This window comes from Perognathus longimembris, chromosome 6 (genome assembly GCF_023159225.1).
Source record: "Perognathus longimembris pacificus isolate PPM17 chromosome 6, ASM2315922v1, whole genome shotgun sequence".
NCBI classification, from domain to species: domain Eukaryota; kingdom Metazoa; phylum Chordata; class Mammalia; order Rodentia; family Heteromyidae; genus Perognathus; species Perognathus longimembris.
In genome coordinates this window covers 16,706,976-16,729,357 of record NC_063166.1, presented here as the reverse complement: position 1 = coordinate 16,729,357, position 22,382 = coordinate 16,706,976, and the positions used below count along the sequence as shown (strand labels likewise).

At 38.2% G+C, this 22,382-nt stretch overlaps 3 protein-coding genes and 2 non-coding genes across 5 annotated transcripts; 4 read left to right on the top strand and 1 right to left on the bottom strand.

Annotated features, from left to right (window-relative positions):
• Positions 1–3,880: 3,880 nt before the first annotated feature.
• LOC125353605 (putative vomeronasal receptor-like protein 4) lies at positions 3,881–14,797 on the top strand. The gene is made up of 4 exons (XM_048349289.1): positions 3,881–4,795; positions 9,152–9,180; positions 14,370–14,472; positions 14,774–14,797. Exons 1-4 carry the CDS (start codon positions 3,881–3,883, stop codon positions 14,795–14,797), a joined length of 1,071 nt encoding a protein of 356 aa, XP_048205246.1.
• Positions 12,050–16,353, top strand: LOC125352873 (putative vomeronasal receptor-like protein 4). The gene is made up of 2 exons (XM_048348268.1): positions 12,050–12,153; positions 15,442–16,353. Exon 2 carries the CDS (start codon positions 15,463–15,465, stop codon positions 16,351–16,353), a length of 891 nt encoding a protein of 296 aa, XP_048204225.1. The 5' UTR covers positions 12,050–12,153; positions 15,442–15,462.
• A 2,250-nt stretch (positions 16,354–18,603) lies between these two features.
• On the top strand, positions 18,604–18,675 carry Trnap-cgg. Its single transcript has one exon. It is a non-coding gene; the product is annotated as a tRNA-Pro (tRNA).
• A 2,184-nt stretch (positions 18,676–20,859) lies between these two features.
• Positions 20,860–20,941, top strand: Trnas-gcu. Its single transcript has one exon. It is a non-coding gene; the product is annotated as a tRNA-Ser (tRNA).
• A 791-nt stretch (positions 20,942–21,732) lies between these two features.
• Positions 21,733–22,189, bottom strand: LOC125352910 (histone H2B type 1-C/E/F/G/I). The gene has a single exon (XM_048348305.1). It carries the CDS (start codon positions 22,168–22,170, stop codon positions 21,790–21,792), a length of 381 nt encoding a protein of 126 aa, XP_048204262.1. The 5' UTR covers positions 22,171–22,189; the 3' UTR covers positions 21,733–21,789.
• Positions 22,190–22,382: the final 193 nt, after the last annotated feature.

Sequence of the window (22,382 nt, the reverse complement as noted above, 5' to 3'; positions counted from 1 at the left end):
GAGCACTGTCCCTGGCTTTTTGCTCAAAGCTAGCACTCTACCTCTTGAGCCACAGCGCCACTTCTGGCTTTTTTCTATATATGTGGTGCTGAGGAATCAAACCCAGGGCTTCATGTATATGAGGGGAGCACTTTACCACTAGGCCATATTCCCAGCCCCCACAGCATGGAACTCTGAAAGGGTGAAAAATTGGTCAGGAGAAAGGGGACTCTCTAGACACAGAAATCTGGTTTGTGGTTCACTTTTCCACATCACATCTTTCCCATTGAAATACATAACCCCTAATTAAGTGGAAGATAACTTTTGAGTCAAACTAATATAGTAATTGTGGAAGGGGGAAGGGCTGCCGGGACAGGATCTCTGCAGAGGATTTCCTTCTCCTTGACAGGATGATGGCAATTAAAACTGAAACACTGGTGATACTTAATATTATTAAACAACTCTACAAATCCTAAAGGTATAAATAAGTCCTAGGAACCTTCCCTTACCAGAAGAACTAACCCCAGCTCCTCTGCACCACAGATATCGAGGTGAGTAGACCACACAATTTACTTGTAAATCCACATAAATTTGAATGTATTATTATTATTATGTCATACTCCAGTACACTGGTGAGTTTCTCTTGTTCATATCACTCTGGCTTGCTTGAAGATCAGAATATTCTAGGTAGCTTTGTTTCAAAATTTTCCTACAACAGAAAGGGAAGTGGTGGCTATGTAAATTTTTAGCAAAAGCATAAATGTTAATCTCTCTTTGATTTAGCCAGGAAGTAGATAGATGAAAGAGTCTGAGAACTTTAGGGCTCTTAAATCTTAAACAGAACATCTGATGCCATACAAATGGAGGGAACTAGTCTAGGAAATCATTATGTAGAAATGCATAGGCACCTCTTGAGACTCAGCATCTGACACATCACAGAGCTTTGGTGAGTGTTTGCTTTTTAAAAGGAATTTGTAAGATGTGGAATTTTTAAAGTATTTTATCAAAAATTCTGTCTTCCAGATAGATGTACACACTAGGGATCTCAGGAGTCTCAGCCTCCTGGTTGCACATTTGAGGTTAAGCTGTGCTACACAGAAAAACAGGTCCCAGAAATAAACACAAGCAAATAAAAGTCCAAAACAAGAATACCATTTTTTCTAGCCTCCACTTTCACCTTTATGTTTTCACTTTATCAGCATCATTAACACAGATAATATGTGTACAGTTCATTTTTTAAGCATTTTTACATTTCAAATATGGGCCCATGTTGTCTCTTACATTATGTTGCTACTTTCTGAGTACAACATAGGATGAATTGGAAGATTTTCTTTTAGTATTCATCCTTAAAAATCTTGCAATCCCAACATATAATATAATACTGTACTGGTAAGTCAGCTTCACTTATTATACACTTATTTGGGGGGGGAGAATTGTTGTTGTTTTTTGTTTTTTTACTTTTCAGTTGGTTTATTTCAGTACTGGTATTTGCATTCAGACTTTTCTGTTTATGCTTATTTGTTATATGCTTACTTAGTAGAAAGACTTTTCAACACTATTAAGATTAAATTTTGTACTTGCTCTTTTGATTATTCCTGCTATGAAAGTGCCAGTCCATGAATTATTGTAAACTAAGATAAATCATTTCAATTGTATCCTATAATTTGGCAAGGAGAAATAATCTTACATTTTCCATGTGAAGGCGCTGGACCTTGTGGATGCTTACACCTACCTAGCTGTTGTGTATGAGATCAGGATCTTTCCACATGCAAAATGCTTTTCAAGTAACATTTCCCATGACAATGTAGATCAGAACTCTCTATTCTCTGACACTTTTTACTTCAGTCACAAAATAAAAAGAAGTCACTTACTAGATTTCTCAGAAATGGCTTCAAAATATGAGTCAGTCAGCAACAGGAAGATAGGGCTGGAAAAAATGGGACACTCTAGACAAAAAGAAAAACACAAACAGAAAAATATTTGAGAAGTCCATTTAAACATTGATAAGTATTGACTGCAGCCATTTTCAAGAGATTCAAATCCCTGGCTACATGTATAATAAATATTATTAGGGGATGCTGATGTGCTTGCCATTAATGCTTGTAACATATTTCATTATGCAGTAGGCATTTAGGATAGTATATTCATATAGATGAAAATGGCCCTATTTGTCAGGGCTTAGAAGGCAATAGTAATATTCATGGAGTCACAATACTATCTGGTCCCAAAAGTGGTAGCAAGCCTAGGTTTATCCAGTTAATGTTATCTGAGACCTTAACAGGACAAAGAAATGTAAAGCAATCCTGTAACATTTAGCAGAGTGAAAGCTAACAGTAACTATATCAAGTATACAAAACATGAGCAAGTTCCATAGATTTCTTTTATTTTTTCCCTCAGTTTCATGATGACGATGAATAATGATAATGATAATGATAGTGATAATGATAATGATGATGAGAAGAAGAAGTAAGGAATGAAATTTGAGCTCTTAGATATGAAATAGTAAAATTTTGTCCAGGCTTGAATTCTGAAAATCAGTTTGGGGACTGGGGATATGGCCTAGTGGCAAGAGTGCTTGCCTCATATACATGAAGCCCTGGGTTCAATTCCCCAGCACCACATATACAGAAAATGGCCAGAAGTGGTGCTGTGGCTCAACTGGCAGAGTGCTAGCCTTCAGCAAGAAGAAGCCAGGGACAGTGCTCAGGCCCTGAGTCCAAGCCCCAGGACTGGCACACAAAAAAAAAAAAGGAAGAAGAAGAAAAGAAAATCAGCTTGGACTGAGAAAGACCAAAGCAGTATGATTGACAATCATGTTGGAAAAAAGGACCTAGAAGAACAGGCTGCAAAGTAAATCGAAACAATTGCTCCTCCCAAAACCATACAGCATCTGCAAAACGCCATCATGAGTGATCCTTTTGCTTATCAATGATGTTCAACCTATACCACTGCACACAGCCAACACTTAGAATTCACAATTCATGGTGTACAGTCATCACATGATAGTACATAACACACACTTAATGCTTTTCCCCTAACCCACCTTAATAATCATCAGTCAATCCAAAGGTGATCTAGGTTTTTCTTTGAGCCCTAAAGCCATTCTGTGGGAAGTTAGTATTTCCTGAAGTCCTTACTTAGTGGCATTCAATGGTTTTCTCTTACGACATACCCCCTGAGAACTAACTGGGTTATCTGATTATTTTTTTTCAGACCAGAAACATCTTCCTCAATATCTTGGCTATGTTGTATCTGGGAAAGTTCTACAGTTTGACTTGACACTGAGAAACTACTAAAAATAACCTCGATATTTATGAGCAGTTCAATCACACATATATCTATAGGAATATAGAGCAATTAAGGTATTGGCAACAAAAATATAAAACTTTGAAGTGAAATACAAATGTGGAAATTCTTGTATTGATCAAGAGACTAGTAAGAAAGGAATATCAAACAAAATATGCAATACTATGAAACTTAAAATATGGTTAACTTTAAGGGATGTTAAAGATGTTGAAACCACAGGGTTTCACAAATGTCTGTACATGAGATGTGGGAAAGGCAGAAAGTTTAAGCCTAGAATTTGGTGATAACAATATAATGAAATGGAATGACAATCATGGAAAAATCTGGGTGATGGAATTTTTGGTTTAATTCTGCCATGTTGAGATTGAATATAAGTGAGATAGATAACAACTTGAACAAGTAGGTTCATTTTACAAGTATGGAGCTCAGAAAATCTACCCTGTGTTGAAAATTTTGATTTTTGAATGCTAATTTTCAAGAGTGCCTTAAGAGTTCATGGGATTATTGAAAAAGAAAAATGCCGCAGAAAAAGGAACAGAGGTCTTCTTCAAAAAGGTATCTGTTGGATCTAAGATTGTCTCCCTATTAAGTAAAAATGGTTTTCAACTCCATCAAGGGGATAATTTTCCTCTTTGAAACTGTGTTTGGCATTGCAGGGAATATTCTTGTTTGTGTGAATTACATGTGGTGTTTTCAAAAACCCACTGAGAAAAAATCTATCTACCCTATTCTCATCCATTTGGCTTTCACAAATATCATAACACTTCTTTCAAAAGGGATGCCAAAAACAATAGTAGCTTTTGGTATGCGAAACATCCTAGATGATATCAGCTGTAAGATGGTTGTTTTCCTAGAGAGGGCGTCCCAGGGCCTCTCCATCTGTACCACCAGTCACCTTACCGTGATCCAGGCCATCTCCATCAGTCCTAATGCTTCCAAGTGGAATAGGTTCAAGCCAAGGTCTGCATGGCACATCGTTCCATTTTTTTCTTTCTTTTGGATACTCAATTCCTTACTATGCATTAACTTGCTCTATTCTATCAGAAGTAAAAGCCTGAACATATCACAACCTAACAATACTTATAATTGCTACTTTCGACCAGACAACTTGATAATGAACTGGATTTTTCTTATGCTCATGGTCCTAAGAGATGCTGTGTTTCAGGGTATCATGGGTGCAGCCAGTGGCTACATGGTATTTCTTCTCCATAAGCATCACCAGCGTGTTGTCTACCTTCACCATTCCAAGATTCTGTACAAAACTCCCCCTGAGATAAGAGCTGCTAAAAGTGTTCTCCTTCTGATGTTCTGTTTTCTTTTCTTTTATTGGATAGATTGTGTTTTATCTGTCTTGTTAAGTTTCTCCTTACAAAATAACTTCATGTTAAATATTCGAGAATTTCTCACTCTTGGTTTTGCCATCTTCAGTCCAGTTGTGCTAATTCACAGAGATGGACATCTGGCTGAAGATTTGCAAGCCCAGTGGAAGAGAAAGACATTGAGAAAATGTGTTTCCTTGAACTTTTTTAGTAAGTTTGAAAGAACTCTTAGTACTAGTACACTGTGTAAAATAAAATGGTGTCAAAGGATTTAAGGATTTATTCAGATAATGATCCTGGCTACCTACAGTCCTGAGTTGACCCCGACATCTTAGCAAACCAGAGTAAAACAAAGATCTCATTCCCCAGTTCCTACCATCAAGAAGTGATTTTAATTCTGTATTTATGAGCCTAGTTTTTCATATGAGAGCAAGAAACAATTTGATCATTATTTTCAGAATTACAAATGCCCCTAATTCTTTTTGACCAGGAATCTCTTGTCTTAAATCTGATCCATATGTCACAGAGTTCATTATTTCCTATACACAATATCTTAAATGCTAACATAAAAAACTTCCTTTTTCATTTGAAATATCTTTAAACATCCATGTATAGAAAAGGATTTTATGGAATTCATTAAAGAATGATGAGTTCAAATGTATTTGTATGGAATCAATGCAATAGTAATGGGATTCAAAAGCAGTGAAATATATATAATTTGGTATTATATTAATGAAGGATCTCTGGAGAAATACCCAGGAAACTGTACATTTTGAGAATAACTAGGTAAGTTAGTAATACATAGTAGATCAAACTTCACTTTATATCTTTCTATATTTTCTTTTAAAAAAAAATTTATTGTCAAAGTGATGTACAGAGAGGTTACAGTTTCATACATTAGGCATTGGATACATTTTTTGTACTGTTTGTTAACTCCTCCCTCATGTCCCCTTCCGCCTCCCGATTTCTTTCTATATTTTCTATTGTTAAAAAAGGAGGGGGGGCTGGGAATATGGCCTGGTGGCAAGAGTGCTTGCCTCTTATACATGAAGCACTGGGTTCGATTCGCCAGCACCACATATATAGAAATGGCCAGAAGTGGCGCTGTGGCTCAAGTGAGAGTGCTAGCCTTGAGCAAAAAGAAGCCAGGGACAGTGCTCAGACCCTGAGTCCAAGGCCCAAGACTGGCAAAAAAAAAAAAAAAAAAGGGGAGAGGGGAAGTGGAGCTGCGGCTTAAAGTGGTAGAGCACTAGCCTTGAGCTGAAGAGCTCATGACAGTATCCAGGCGCAGATTTCAAGCCCCATGACTGACAGAAAAAAAAAAAAAAAAGGAGGGGAATTCAGTGGAGTGGGTACCTGGGGCTCACTCCTAGAATCCTAGCTACTCAAGAGGCTGAAATCTGAGAAAGCCAGCCTGGGCAGGAAGGTCCATGAGACTCTTATCTCCAGTTAACCACCAGAAAACTGCAACTGGAGCTGGGGCTCAAAGTAGTAGAACAAAAGAAGCTCACAACCAGTATAGAGGCCCTGAGTTCAAGCCCCAGGACTGGCAAAAAAAAGGGGGGGGGGGAGAAATTCATACTTTTTCCAAAATAAATAAATAAATAAATAAATAAATAAACTATGTTTGAAAAAAGTTGTTATGTTTCTAGATATCCTCTTTTATGACATTCTCCAAGATGCCATCAATTTATCAAAGGGCTCCAAAATAATCTATTTAAGGGAACTCGGTCTTTAATTTCCTAAGTTAGAACCACACAATAAGGTTTCAGTTAAAATGTGTGATTCTAGCAATCACTTATCTAATGGGGCATTCAGAAAAATACTTAATGAAGCTGAAATTACTATTTTTAGAATCCAAAATTTGGGCTGGGAATATGGCCTAGTGGCAAGAGTGCTTGCCTTGTATACATGAAGCCCTGGGTTCAATACCTGAGCACCACATATATAGAAAACAGCCAGAAGTGGCACTGTGGCTAAAGTGGTAGAGTGCTAGCCTTGAGCAAAAAAGAAGCCAGGGACAGTGCTCAGGCCCTGAGTTCAAGCCCCAGAACTGGCAAAAAAAAAAGAAAAGAAAAAAGAACCCAGAATTTTAGAACTGCTAGAAACACAATTTTACTCCCATGTTTTTTTTAAGTGTTTGAAAGTTGGTTTGTAAAAGAACATCATTTGGGATTTCTGTTACTTAATTCTCCAGAAACTATGGCTTCCTTAGACCAGTATGTGAAAAGTGGTCTATACTTCTATAGGGCAGAAAATATTTCCCAAGTAATAGTAGATGCTGGCATGAATATGGCCAAAAGGGAATGCTACTACACTGTTGATGGGAATGTAAACCTGTTCATCCACTCTGGAAAGCAATATGCAGGTTACTCAAAAGACTAAACATAGAGCTCCACTGTGATCCAGCAATCTCATTCCTGGGCATTTACCCAAATGATCACAAACAAGGCCAAACTAAAGCTGACAGCACAACCATGTTCATTGCAGCATTATTTAGCATAACTAAGATATGGAACCAACCCAGATGCCCCATCTACTGAGGGGCATCCACTAGACAGAACAAGAGAGTGGATCAAGAAAATGTGGTATATATACACAATGGAATTCTATGCTTCCATCAGAAAGAATTGCATTGCCCCATTCATAAAGAAATGGAAAAACTTGGGGGGAAAAATCATATTAAATGAAGCCAGACACAAAGAAACAGGCTCCATGGTTTCCCTCATTTGTAATAATTAGTATGTGTCTAGGATAGTCCTAGCAGAGAATCACAATAGCTCAGTAGCTATGTACATGTGACCATATAAAATGATGATAATTGAAATGCATTCCAAGATATGGAAACACGAGGGGGTTTTGTTGTTGTTGTTAATGTACTCTGTGAAGTTATTTTTTTTCCCCTTTGGTTTATCATCTGTCATCACTGTTTTTTATTCTGGTACCCTGTGTCTTGTATATATGTTTATCTGAGTTGAAGAAAGGAAAGGGAATAGCCAAATAGAGAAACAAAGGACAAAGGATGAACCAATGCAACAGTGATACTCACAAGACACTATGTTGGAAATGAACTTTACAACTGAGGATGGGAAGTCGGGAGAGATGGAAAGTGGGAGAAAAATGAGGGAGGGTAACAATGCTCAACAAGAAATGTACTCATTACCTTACTTATGTAACTGTAACCTCTCTGTACATCACCCTTACAACAAAATAAAATTAAATAAGAAAAGGAAAGAATATTCCCCATATAATGTTTATACCTGACTCTACAGAAAAAAAAGTAACAAGAGAAAACTACAATAAATGTATTTAATATAAATAATTATATAATACAAGAGCTCTCAGAAATGAAATCTCGGAGACTTAGGAAAATATATTTTAATGGACAGTGATACAAGTATATAATTGGAGAATAAAAGTTTATAATTTAATTGCCATAAATTTCTATACCTCATGTTTTAGGAACAATTCTCATAACCGTAAACATTTGGTTTCTTATCACTGATCTACTTAAATAGTGAATGCCTACTTCTCTTTGGTGATTTACGTTATGATGGCATATCGTAATATATTAAAGAGATCATCTAAAATGTTATTTTCATAGATGCAAGGGTTGTTTATCTCAATTTCAATTTTATTAAGGAAAGCCTGTTTTTCTTGTGTTTAATATAAAGGAGAAGACCAGGAAATTTCTGCTTTAATCACTGGCATTTGATGCAATAGAGAAAAGCATTTGAACCTAGAAATTAAATTATAAGGCTGTATAAAATTCAAATCATGAATTCGGGCCCTCGTACCTCATGCCTGCAATCCTTGCTACTCAGGAGGCTGAGATCTGAGGGTCTCAGTTCGAAGCCAGCCGGGGCAGGAAAGTCCACAGAGACTCTTGTCTCAAATTAACCACCAGAAAACTGGAATTAGAGCTGTGACACAAAGTGGTAGAGCACTAGCCTTGCGCAAAAACAGCTCAGGCCCAGAGTTCAAGCCTCATGACCAACAAAATAATTTCATTAAATTCAAATCATGAAGAGTTTCCTGACCACTTAGAATAAGAAATACATGATTGCTGATGGAACATAATGAAGGATGGCCTGGAATTTTAGTTGCCCAAACTGGTGCGACTTTGGGATTCTGTATGAAAAGCCAGAATTGACTCACAATGAAAAATGAAGGGGCTTCTTCTCACCTATCCATTATTTCTATCTAGTTTTTAATTAAATCAGCTCCTTGTGTCTAAGGATTACATTTCAATAGGAAAGCTCTACCACAGAACTCTTCCAGAATGCAGGATTTTCTGTCTTCCTCCAGTATTTTGTCACAGTCATGGTGAAAGCTGGTTGGCTTCACTTCTAGGGTCAAGATGCTCAGAGTTTACATCAGGAATTACCTGCAGCAGTCCAGTCTCTGAGGCTTTGGATTATTCCCTCTAATGTATACTACAGAGGTACTAACATTACATTGTCAGATTAATTTGGACAAACCAATATAGAAAAACTTTGAGTCATTCTGATGGCCTAAAGATAAAACATTCAATTAAAAATCTCTAGCTCTCCCATATTAATCCTGAACCTGAACTGTGCTTTTTTTTCTGTTTGAGTCTACCCTTTTCAGATCTACTCCCACACATTTCTTTCTAGCTGGAATCACAGGCAATATAGAAACTTTTTTCTGAATGATTTTCAAAAGTATTTATGGCTTTACTAGAAGCCCAACCTTGCTCAAAAATGTATTCTAGCTGAGCATCAGTGGCTCCCAAGTAGCTACTCAGAAGGCTGAGAACTGAAGATCACATTGTAATGCCAACCAGGACAAAACAATCCATTAGATTGTGTTTGGGGAAGGGCAAGGAGGGGGCACAGAAATGGTAGGACAAAGGGAGAACAAATGCAGCAGTGATACTCACTACACACTATTTTTTATTTTTTTTATTTATTTATTTTTGGCCAGTCCTAGGCCATGAACTCAGGGCCTGAGCACTGTCCCTGGCTTCTTTTTTGCTCAAGGCTAGCACTCTGCCACTTGAGCCACAGCGCCACTTCTGGCCATTTTCTGTATATGTGGTGCTGAGGAATTGAACCCAGGGCCTCATGTATACAAGTCAAGCACTCTTGCCACTAGGCCATATTCCCAGCCCCTCACTACACTCTATTGAAAATAAACTATACGATTTGTGGCGTGTGGGGGAGATGGGAGCAAAAAACTTGGAGAGAGCAAGGGAAGCACTGACAATTCAAAAAGAAATATACTCATTACCTGACTTAAGGATCTATAAACTCTCTGTATATCACCATTGCAATTACAATAAAGAGTAAAAGAAAATATTAACAAATAGATTTATCTGCAATTAATCACCAAAAAAGTCAGAAGTGGAGCTGCTATGCCCTTATGAACACATAAGATGATGATGCTAAGTAAAATAAACTCCATGTTGTGGAAATGACTGTTATATCACTGTTGTAATTACTTTCAACATGCCATGTGAAACAGTAGCTTTTTTTTTTTTTTTTTTTTTTTTTTTTTTTTTTTGGCAGTCCTGGGCCTTGGACTCAGGGCCTGAGCACTGTCCCTGGCTTCTTCCCGCTCAAGGTTAGCATTCACCTGAGCCACAGCGCCCCCTCTGGCCGTTTTCCATCTATGTGGTGCTGGGGAATCGAACCGAGAGCTTCATGTGTAGGAGAAGCACTCTTGCCACTAGGCCATATTCCCAGCCCCCAGTAGCTTCTTTGTTGATGATCCTCTTGTATCTCCTGCCTGTGGTTGTCACCATGCGATCACTGTATCTCATCTGAGTACCCTGGATACTGTATATACTGGTATGAGAACTAGGAAAGTGAAAAGGAATATCAAAATTGAGAGACAAAGGATAAAAAGACAAATGACTCCAAAAGCAATACTTGCAAAAACCATTTAGTATAAACCAACTGAACAATTCATCGGGGGAGGGGGGAATGAAACTGTAACCCCTCTGTACATCACTTTGACAATAAATAAGTAATTATTATTTTTTTAAAACTGAAAGAAAAAGAAGTGGAGCTGCAGCTCAAGTGGGACAGCACTAGCCTTGAGCCAAAAAGCTAAGGGACAGTGCCCAGGTCTTACATTCAAGTCTCAGTACTGGGGATACTGGGGGGGGGGGGTGGCCGCAGGGGGAGTCTATTGCCTAATTTTCTCATCTACATAGAATACCCTGAAATGCAACAGAACATAGATCGTAACTGAATTATCACAATCACCTATGGGTAATTTGGGCCTTGCCAAAGCCATAGCATACTACTTACTTCTTTCAAACCTATAAGCCCAGGTAATGCTCAGGAACTATGAGGATAATATATTCCCGGTATGACCCTAATGTCTCAGTAAATGCTTTCAACTTTTGGTGACTACTTCTGAGAATGAGGACAAGAGATTTGTGTTGATCCTGGCATCAGTAAGTCTCACTCTTTGCCTTCAAGAATAATGATAAGGGTAAAGGATTTGAGGGAGGGATATGGACATGAAGGAAAATGATTTTAAAAAGGAAAAGAAATTCCTGCAATCAGGACCGATTTTATTTGTTTAGTTCTCTGTGAATGTTAAGGAAGGAAAATGCAAAGCAGTGAAGGCTGTGTCATCACAAAAGACTGAGTTGACCTGTGGTACCATTTGACTCATTTGCAGGTTACTTTTCACTACATGACAAGACATGAGACTGCTGTTCAATATGCTGTAATGAAAATGGCATTGTGAGCAAGCAATCGATATTATTAGAGAAAAAAGGATTTTAATTGACTACCATTTGAAAAATGAAAGAATATAATAGGTGTATTTTGTGATTAGTCCTAGAAGAATATACAGACTTGAAAGTTAGAAAATAGAATAACCTGAATGATTATTTTCAAGAATAATGACATGTACATAGGAAGCAGTCCTGTTTTGTGGGTCACAAGTTGAAATAAATATCTTCCTGATAAAATGCTGACTTGTAAGAAAGCAGATTTCAGAGGATTGACTGGGGAGGGAGGGTTTTAACAGGAGTGGAGGAAAGAAGAGAGGGTACTGGGGGATAATGATTAAAGTACATATACATTATACGTTATTGTATTTAAGATATCACAAGAAAACATCAAACATTACTTGAAAATGTGAGGAGAAGGCAGGGAGATAAAGAAATATAATGGTCTGGGAATGTGGCTTCTTGGTAGAGTGGAATTTTGGGGAGGAGAAGACAGATCTGGAGAAATACAAAACTCTAGATATAGAAGCATTATTGCTCACTTCCCGGTGAACATCCTTCTATGAAAACAATTAAAACTTAATTAAGCCTGAGATAACTTCCGAGGCAAGCAAATATAGTAATTGGAAAGGGAAAGGAAAAGTTGTACCTCAGGGACTGAGATCCTACAGAGGATTTCCTTCTTCCTGAGAGATAAACAAGACTTAAAACTCAAATTTTAGTGATGGTTTATGGCAGTCCGGATTTCTACAGACCTTGACAGTACATGTAGAACTTGGGAAGGCTTCTCCTGACCAGAAGGACTTACCCAGACCTTGTTTGCCTCATGCTACCAAGGTGAGTAAACCTAACATTTTCTTGATTTACTTACAATTTCTGTATAAATTTTTCTCAGTAGTGTAAACATCAATCTCTCCTTGAGTAAGCAAGGGAGTTGATGAGGGGATCTAGAAGACATAAGGTCTATAGCTATAGCTATAGCTATAGCTAATGTTATATGCCAAGGTCCAGAAAAACGAAGGGGGTCACTTAAAGCAGATAACACTTTTGAAATGCTTAAGTATCTTTTTTCACTTTGTTCAGGATCTAGTGTCATCAGAAAGCTCCAGTATCATTAGACAAGTTGTCATAAGATTCCCACTTTGCTTTCTTACATGGTATAGAAAGAAGGGATGTTCAGGTTTCTGAGGGAAACATAGCTTCCATTTTGACCCATATCATAACTTCAGAACTAATGACAAAAAATTTCACTGAATTCTTGGTGAATTATGGTTTCCAGTGGTCTACCTTTGTTTTCCTGCTATATGGCTAAACTTCTCATTTATTGTATTTATTCTGGAAGTTGTAGTTATGGCTTAGGTGGTAGGCCATCAGCCAAAGAGCAAAAGCATCAGATCAAGAGTTCCAGTCCTGGTCTCGGACAAAATTAAAAAGTATTCTTTTTGTCTCATCCTTAAAATCTCCCTAAACTTACATGTAATACTACTTTTTTCAACACAAATACTCACAGCTTCTTTATTTGCAATAGTCTCAAACTGAAAATAACTCAAATATTTATTCACTCACATACAACATTATAATTACATATCAAATTATATTGTTTTGATTGTTTAGTCTTTCTACTTTTAAACTCCTTCTTAGAGACAACTCCATGATATTATATATTCAACACTTTTTTGTGCTTCGTATTTTATTCTACTCTCATTGTATTGATACACATAGAAGGACACCTGGCTGAATGTTGGCACAGGATGTCATTGAGAAAATGCCTGTTCAAAATTCCTGTACAAAAGAAAATCATGTCAAAGTACCTTAAACATATAAGAGTTTATTCTCTAACAACAATCCTGACGACCCACAACCCTGAGCTGACACAGAACTCTCAGTCTCCACTCTGGCACACTTATGAAATGCATTGAATTTGAGGCCAGCCTAGGCAAAAACATTAGAAAAATCCTACTTCACCTACTAAGTTGAATGTGATGGCAGGTGAGTATAATCCTAGCCATCTAGGGTGAGTCAATGGTAGGAAGATTCCCTCCTGGGCAAAGACATGAGACTCTACCTGAAGAATAAATACAGCAAAAGAAGAGCTGGAGACATGGCTCAAGGGTAAGGCACAAAGCCCTAAGTAAAAACTCCAGTACCACAAAAAAAAAAAAAAGGCAGGGGCGGGGATTTAATTCTAGTATCTGTGAGATAAGGATGTTACTATATGTATTCTGGTATTAGAAATAGAAAGCAGGACAACAAATGATAGATTTCGTTAAAATTATCTGAGTATTTGTCCTTTTTACTCAGGAGTTCATTTTGGGATCCGATCCAACAGTTATATTTGCTCTTTGTGAATTCCAGTAAGAAAAAAAATATGTGCATTGCAGTATTCTCTATCATAAATGCAAATACTAGGAAAAGAGGCTATTTTTGTCTACTTGAAAATATACATAAGTATCTATCCATAGAAAGGGATTTAATGGAATTTATAAAAGGATGAGTTCAAAAATTCTATCTAAGCCAAGAAGGTATAGGAGACAAAGTTGTGTCTTTTAATAAAAAAGCAAGGCAAGAGTAAAGGAGTTGAAAATGGAGTGAAATATAGTGAATTTTGTATCACACAGCCACCTAGAAACCTCTCTATCTTTTTCAATGAAGGAGCTAATTGTACAAGAGTGTGTTAATACACTGTGCATGGAGCTGCAATTTACACACAAGCTAGAGGCATAGGGTACATTGAACCTCAGGGGCAGAGAGGACTTGCTATATGGAAGTACTTATTCTCTGCAGTCTCTCCATCACTTGTGCATTTTCCTTCACACATGTGGCATGTGGGTGTTTTCATTTAAGCTGTGCATCCTGTTTCTGATGTCCTTCTGTACAATGCCTTTATAGTAGTACAAGCTCCTTTTTTTAGTTTGTAGGTGAGAATAACACCTTCAAAGGTCATACATACAGAAAATTGAGAATGCTCATTTTTAAAATCCAGCGTGGCTAATTACAAAGTGTATTCTTGCGAATCTTGAACTTCCTACTTTTTGTTTAATTATGTTCCTCAGGTATCCAGAATATGCATACCCAAATGCAACACCATTTGATACAGAAGACCTTGAATTGCTAGACCCACAGAGACTGCATTTAGCTGATCATTACAGGATAGAGGTAAGAAGTTCATGGAAGCATATTAAAATATACTCACGAATTTATCATCTCAGTTCTCAGAGTAGATATGTGTATAGATATTGATCTCTGAAAAATGAGAGATGTGGTAAAAAAATAATAATCATTATCTAATCATAATCAGATCAATATAGAGACATAACAAGTAAACCTTGACCATCAGTTATAAGTATACCTAAGAATAGTCCATGTCAGTTGGTGAATTGGGTAAATATGGAATTTCCTCTCACCTATACATGTGAGCAGACACTAACGCCCCTACTGAATGTATTATCTTCTCTAGGCCTTTCAGTTTAAACATTCATAAGAAAACAAACCAACTCAAATATGTCCCCTAAACATTGGCCTGGTAGCTCATAACAGTTACTAATGTACAGTTTTACAACAATAAGCATTATCTAATAATTTCACGAAAAACTATTGAGTATTTAATAACACTAGAGTCAAAGGCAAGCATGTGTCAGGTTTCTCAGTATCCCAGAGAGAAAGGAAGCAGATACAAAGGTGACACACCCCTGGGAGTAATACCTTGGAGAAACCACATTTTTTTATTCGCTTGATATTTATTTGAGAAATCACTGTGTATAAATGGTAAAAAAAAAAAAAAAAAGGACCTGCATAGAATGTCAATACCACTAGAATAAGGTAATGTATTGGGTATGAACAGGTGAGGCTTAGGATCATGGACTAGAAGTTGAATAATATTGCCCTTTTCTAGCTGTTGTGTAGGAATAAGATAGTCATAAATTTTATATATGAAGGATAAAAAGAAATCTTTTGGAAAGGCAAGAAAATCAAAAGAAAAAAAGCCAAATATGCAGTCATGTACGTGCTAGCAAACTACCATACAAATTTCCATATTTGAAAAAGTTCTGTTACCACTAAATAGAAAATTCAGACCTGAAAGATGTCATGTTTACTTATTTCTGTTTTTCAAAATGATTTTCCTAGTACTGTCCATGAAATCAGAAGATGATTTGGAGTAACATCATCCAGAAAATACTTTTCCTGTTTCTGAGTGGACAAGGAATTGTGGGGAACATCTTTGTACTTGTAAGACATGTATATATTTTTTCCATGGGTCCTGAGAAAAAAACTGTGGACATAGTCCTCATTCACTTGGTTTTTTCAAATACATTAGTTATTTGTAGCATAGAGATCAGACAGATAACCACCAACCTTAATTACCTAAACTTCCTAGGCGATGTTGGCTGCAAAATTGTAGTTTATCTGGAAAGAGTGGCCCGAGGCCTTTCCATCTGCACCACCTGTCTCCTCAGCATGATCCAAGCCATCACCATCAGTCCCAGAGCCTCGCTGTGCAGAAAAATCAAACCACAGACTACATGGCAAGTTCTTCCCTATCTCCTCCTCTTTTGGGTCTTGAACTCTCTGATCAGCTCTAACCTACTCCGCTATATCATAGCAGTCAGAAGCATGAACAGCAGCACTAGAATTGAAATGCCATACCAATATTGTTGTATGCTACCATCTAAGGAAATAATTAAGTGGCTTTTCCTCTCCCTCTTGACTCTTCGGGATGTGATCTTTCAGAGTCTCATGGGCTGGAGCAGTGGGCACATGGCTTTCCATCTGTATAAACATCACAAGCGAGTCCTCTACCTTCATAGCTCCAGGTTCACACACAATTCCAGCCCAGAAATCAGAGCTACTTTAAGTATTCTCATTCTCATGACCTGTTTCCTTGTCTTTTATTGGGCAGATTTCATGTTCTCCTTCTACATAGGTTCTACCTTAAAACATGATTCCACAATTTTAAATATTAAACTATTTATAGAACTGGGTTATGCCAGTCTAAGTCCCTTTGTGTTGATCAACCAAAACGTCCACCGCGTCAGTTGATAGACTCACAGCAAAGCAGGGGAAAGTACTTCATACACTAACTACTGTATTAACTAAAGTTTTATCAGTTAGTTATATTTTTTATCCTCTCAAAAAGCCTATCATAAATTAGTAGTATCTTCTAAGAGGATGCTGGTTTGAGTCTCATGAAACTAACAAGGATCAAATACAATGTTGTGGCAGATACCTGTGGAAACAAGACTGAAGAATAATTCATCAGGGAACAATTAATTCAATTGTGTTCCTGAGTGAAGGACAGCAGGAAGGTTAGGTGGAAGACCAAGACCACCTTACTATGTAAGTGAGTTAGGGTATACACAGGGCACAGCACCCTTTCTTCCAATAACCCTATAAACTAGAGGCTTGATTATCGGGAGAAATAAGATTTAACATAACTCATCATAATTTTATAATGAACTCATAATTTCAAAATTGTGTAAAATTTCAGATAATTATTACCAAATAACTGTTCTTCAACAACAGGGTTTTACCTTTCTGTTTTAAACTTGCAATAGAAATTGGAGAATAGGAATAGAGAAGGTGGCTCAAAGAACAATTCCTGAACATCCTTTATACAAGAGAAAAGAAGGTATAAATGGAGAGAATCACCTACTTAACTACTCACAGGACTGATTAACTTCACAGAGAATGTCATGCTCCCATAGACTTACCAGTTTTTCACTCAAACTTACACAGATTATGAGGACCAAGACCTGCTTGAGACAAGAAATTCTGAGCCATGTAAGTTGAATCATTAAGAATTCACACACACACACACACACACACACACACACGTGAGAAATAATGACGACTGTGAAATTATGGATATGGTAAGCTGCCTGACAATAATAAGCATTTTACTACAGATATCAAAGCATTATGCCATGCACCTCAAACATGCATATTAAAAAGTCAAATTAAAGAGATTAATTTCAATGAGATCTTCTAAAACAGGATTGTACCCCAAGAACAGTTCATTATTACTGTTTTTATAACTGAAATCATTGCCAAAAGCAAGCAGGGACTTCCACACTGATCTGACACTTTAAAAATAGCCTCTAGAGGCCCAAGCACAAGCAACAGTATCCTAGTTCATTACAGATCTTCATTCCTGCCTGCTGAGAAATCCTCATAATTCTCTTATGAATATGCAAAGAGAGAGTACTAAAGAAATAAGCTTTGTAAATTGTGTAAACTCCAAGACTATTGGGTTAAATTCACATATTATTCATCTATTAGTTGATTACAGAATAAAAGTAAGTGTTCCAAACTGTGTCATGGACTGATTCTTTGAAAAATCTTTGGATTTAGGCCGAACAACCTTTTTCCACGCTTAAGTATTTAACTGAAGTATTTAACTTGTGATTTAAATCTCAGTATAGTCCTATGAACATAAGATACTTCATAAGGAGGAGAATACTGTTAATGGAAGCAGACCACTGAGTTTGAGTACAGTTAAGAATTATTACTGCTCCTGTGTACATATTTTGGGAGTATCAATCAAGTTGTTGTTTTGTGTGTTTTTTTTAATTTTCAAGGTACAAAGCAAACCCTTGAAGTACAAGAATCCTATTCTAACATTAATAAAGTAGATAGGAGATAGACAACAGCTAATAACTTCAAAATTATTTGGATCTGCCCAGTGAACTCATGTCAAAACCTTAATTTAGCTTAATTCAACTGTCTCATAAAGGATTAATTTTTCTTCTTACATGCTCAAGGAAGTAATTATTTCTACTTGTTCTTGCAAAAGAATTCCATTCTGGCAATAAATAAGCAGGTATTCTTCAAGTAATAATGGAAGAATTGAAGAATGAACTGTACAATGTTGATGTTAACCAGAAATGATGGTAAATTCCTGACGCTTTTACATAGGAAAAGCTAGTCAAGTAATCAAATACTTCCAGTTGCGCCTGGTTGAGGGAGGGGGGACGGGGGGGGGGGTGTCTGGTGGTGTAATGTTGAAATCTAAATCCTATCAGAATTTTTCTGGGATTAGGGATATTCCTTCTGAGAATGAAATGAGTTAGATTATTTATAGCTTAACAAAGTAAAACAAAGGAGAAATTTTCCTATTACCAGTCTTAATCTGTGAGTAACAGCATAATTTAAGCAACCAACAGACTATCTGCAGAACCAACCATTCTAAGTACATAATTCACAACGTGTTAAATATTGTCAGAGGAAAGATCCCCAAACAAAAATGATCATTCTTCTTATATGACTTGAGGGTCCCAGGACCTAGTAGATGGCTCGTTGGTCTAGGGGTATGATTCTCGCTTCGGGTGCGAGAGGTCCCGGGTTCAAATCCCGGACGAGCCCGCTGTTTTCTCCCTCTCTCTTACTGTCCACAACTTTCTTCTCCCCCACCCTTCCGCAAGCGTGTGTCTGAGTCTTTAGAAAGTCTGTATACAGCTACAGCTGCCAGAATCTGAGCCCCTTTGAGATTCTTAGCTATTCTAATTGTGACTTCAGCCTCAATGAGCATTCACCGCTCTAAAAACTCCTGTCATTAGGCAAAAAGTTTCTAGTACTTAGGCAGTAGAATATATCTTAAAGTGAACCCTGGAAGCTTAAGGTTTTCCCTCTCAGTGCCCTGGAAACTTGAGGGTATTTTCTCCTGTCACAAGAAATGCTTTAACTTCAGAATTGTTGAAACACTGGTGAATTAGTAATATAGAAATGTTGAAACGAATTTTAAGAGGAAGAAAATAAAAAGATATTAATCCAGTTTTTTTGCTGATGCTAACTTAACCAAGACACTTCAGAACAATAGATTCTGTTTGGTTTTACAGAAAGTGTACCCCTTCTTCCCTGATTCATGGGTACCACCGAGGCCCAACTTGGTACCCATCTTGGCACTCTGAAAGGGTACATCTTTGTCCCTTATTCTCAATTGTGAAAGTCCATTGAATATGAAGATGTAAGTCGCTGTAATATGAATTATTTGTAATGTGATTTTAGAATTGAGTAGATGAGATGGCATATTACTCAGTCTTGAGGCTCAAAATTAACTTCTTTCCTTTTTAAAATTTCTCAGAATTCAAAAGGTCAGTTTTATGTTCTATGCCATCTAGGCAGGAAATTGATCCTTCTTCAAGGAAATTTAATATCCTAAGAGGGATGCGTTGAATATTTTGGTATATAAATACCTTATAGTAAATAGCACAGACAAATCATTCTAAAATGAAAGCCAAAGTCGATAACCTAGACTAGCAGTCCTTGTGTCCAGATATTTGTGTAGCTTCATTTATAATTATGGAATACCAAAGGAGGATAAGTAAACATCTGAAGTAAATGTGAGCAACTGAGATGAAAGCAAACCAGAAAGGCATCATGGAAGGAGGTGGAGGGGCAAAGCCTCAGGAAAGTTGTTACATGTGTTTTTAAAATAAGCAGCAAGAATGTTGTACAAAAAGGTAATTCTACGTGAAGAATTCCCTTTGAAATTGCACACACAAATGAAAACAAAGTAACAGAATAATTACAATAAGTGTGGAGTACAAATATAAAGGAAAACTTCAAAAATTGCATTTCTTAGTAAATACCAGAAGTTAAAAACCCATGTCCACATAAAAACTCAAATGTTTGTAGTATCTTTATATTTGCTGCAGTTTAAAAATAATGAAGATACACTTAAGTAGGTGTAGTACAATGGAATAAAACTTGCTTTTCTACATTCACCTTCTCTTCCCAGGCATTATTACGTCTTTAGAATTAATTCCTACTCGTGTTTGTTCATCTGTACATTTTATTAATCCTATGAAACAAATCAAACAAAAATAATCAAATGAAGCAGCCACGAAGCTATTTGTCCTCTCCCAGTGCTTCCCTAATCGTCTTCTAAATTGGAATTTTAATATTTTTAGCACAGCATTTTTCTGGAAAATCGTATGCAAGTTAAACAAATTGTCCAGAAAAAAAAAAATGACTTCAGGAAATTAATGAATTATGAATTTACGGTTTTTCTAGTGTCCACGATCTGGAATACGAGTCTCACGAGCTGAGGACTATACTGAAGAATCAACAACATTGAATAAGTTGTCCACTTTTTTTTTTTCGCCCATACTGTTTTATTAACCACAAATTACGAGACCAGATCAGCCAAGTCCCAGGCCAATTTGGGAGCCCATATCAGCCGCGCGCGCCATAGCGCGCCCTCGCCCGACATTCTCACCTCTCGCCAGAAGGTGGCAGCAGAGCACTAAGAGCAGGGTCTCCTCGTCGCCACGCCCCCGCCTGCCAAGGCGCTTCGGGAGACACACCTGGCAGGGGAGGGAGCAGTCCTTCAAGCAATGATGTTTCTACCCGGCCCCGACCACTTACAAAAGTACCGAAAAAAGCAACAACAACAAAAAAAAAAAAACCTTCTATCCCCTCCCCGCGCTCGTAGGTTTCAGTATCTTGTTCATTCCCGTGGAGATGAACCACCTCGACATTTTCAATCTGGGCTCTTAAGTGCATATAGACTATGAAGGGAGACGCACATTAACTGAGATACTTGAAGACGAGGTGGCCGAGTGGTTAAGGCGATGGACTGCTAATCCATTGTGCTCTGCACGCGTGGGTTCGAATCCCACCTTCGTCGACTGGCCTTTTAGGAAAACCAAACTGCAGTCTCTGCCTCTGAAATGTGTTCTGCTTCACTACTTGCCAAAATTAACAAATTCTAGTGCCTCAAACGCCTAACATACATCCCCCCCTTAATGGGGAAAGCCTTTTAAGAAATCAACCTAATGTTAAGATAGAAAAGGCCGAAAGGAAGGACAGAGATGATTAAGGAGTGTTGCTAACTTTAGAAACCACGAACCGCCAGGACAAACTGAACCAGGGACCCTCAGATCTGATTACAGAATGAGCCATCGGCCCCTTTTAAAACAAAAACAGAGGAAGGTTACAAACGCTGAAAAGTACTGAGTGACTGGTTGCCACTTAATATGAATGGCGTGGAAGAACTTAAGAAGCTTCAAAATTGTAACTGATTTTGGCTGCAATTCCGGAATACCTTTCAACTCTTTATTTCTTGCGAACTCGAAGAGTGCTGCCTTGTTTTCTATTTTGGATGACACGGATATAAAGGGAAAACCGTATGCTAGGTAGGTATAGCTGGACCCGCGGAGTCCGGGATTCCTCCAAAACCCCACCCCGGACTGTGCTTCCAGGATCACCGCAGCCAATCAGGACACGAAGTGGCGATCGGCGCGAAACTTTCAAACTGCCCGCGCAACCTCCACACATAAGCTTTAGTAACCCACTTATCAGTACTGGTCGTAGGCCACGTAGCTAAGACTTACACAAACTATTTCTAAGTGATCAGGCGCTACAGAAAAAACGCTGTGCAAGGAAAAGGACAAGCAGGACCGCTCTTTCTTGACAAGATAGGTGGCTCTTAAAAGAGCCTTTGGGGATAAGTAAGTTGAAGCTTACTTGGCAGATTTACTTGGAGCTGGTGTACTTGGTGACGGCCTTGGTGCCCTCGGACACGGCGTGCTTGGCCAGCTCCCCGGGCAGCAGCAGGCGCACGGCCGTCTGGATCTCCCGCGACGTGATGGTCGAGCGCTTGTTGTAGTGCGCCAGGCGAGACGCCTCGCCCGCGATGCGCTCGAAGATGTCGTTCACGAATGAGTTCATGATGCCCATGGCCTTGGACGAGATGCCGGTGTCCGGGTGGACCTGCTTCAGCACCTTGTACACGTACACCGAGTAGCTCTCCTTGCGGCTGCGCTTGCGCTTCTTGCCGTCCTTCTTCTGCGCCTTGGTCACCGCCTTCTTCGAGCCCTTCTTGGGCGCGGGAGCGGACTTGGCTGGCTCAGGCATGATAGGAGAAAAGCACCCGGAGAGCCGGAGGAGAACCAAGGGTAACAAAGACCACCGCAGCCCAGCCGATACTTTACATAGAGCTCCGTATGTAAATAAGGTGAGGCCTTTGTCCCGTTGGTGACGAGTCAGAGGAGGTTCGTTTTATCCAATCAGAATGCACATAGGCCAATGTCGTATTTCTGTTGGTCGATATGAAACTAAAGCCTTAG

Bases quoted from the DNA above. Each gene is read 5' to 3' on its own strand.
- LOC125352873 (XM_048348268.1), top strand. From the start codon at position 15,463: ATGATTTGGAGTAACATCATCCAGAAAATACTTTTCCTGTTTCTGAGT.
- LOC125353605 (XM_048349289.1), top strand. From the start codon at position 3,881: ATGGTTTTCAACTCCATCAAGGGGATAATTTTCCTCTTTGAAACTGTG. The intron at 4,796-9,151 runs GTTTCCTTGAAC...AAAAATCTCTAG, and splicing joins GAAAGACATTGAGAAAATGT to CTCTCCCATATTAATCCTGA. The intron at 9,181-14,369 runs GTGCTTTTTTTT...TATGTTCCTCAG, and splicing joins ATTAATCCTGAACCTGAACT to GTATCCAGAATATGCATACC.
- LOC125352910 (XM_048348305.1), bottom strand. From the start codon at position 22,170: ATGCCTGAGCCAGCCAAGTCCGCTCCCGCGCCCAAGAAGGGCTCGAAG.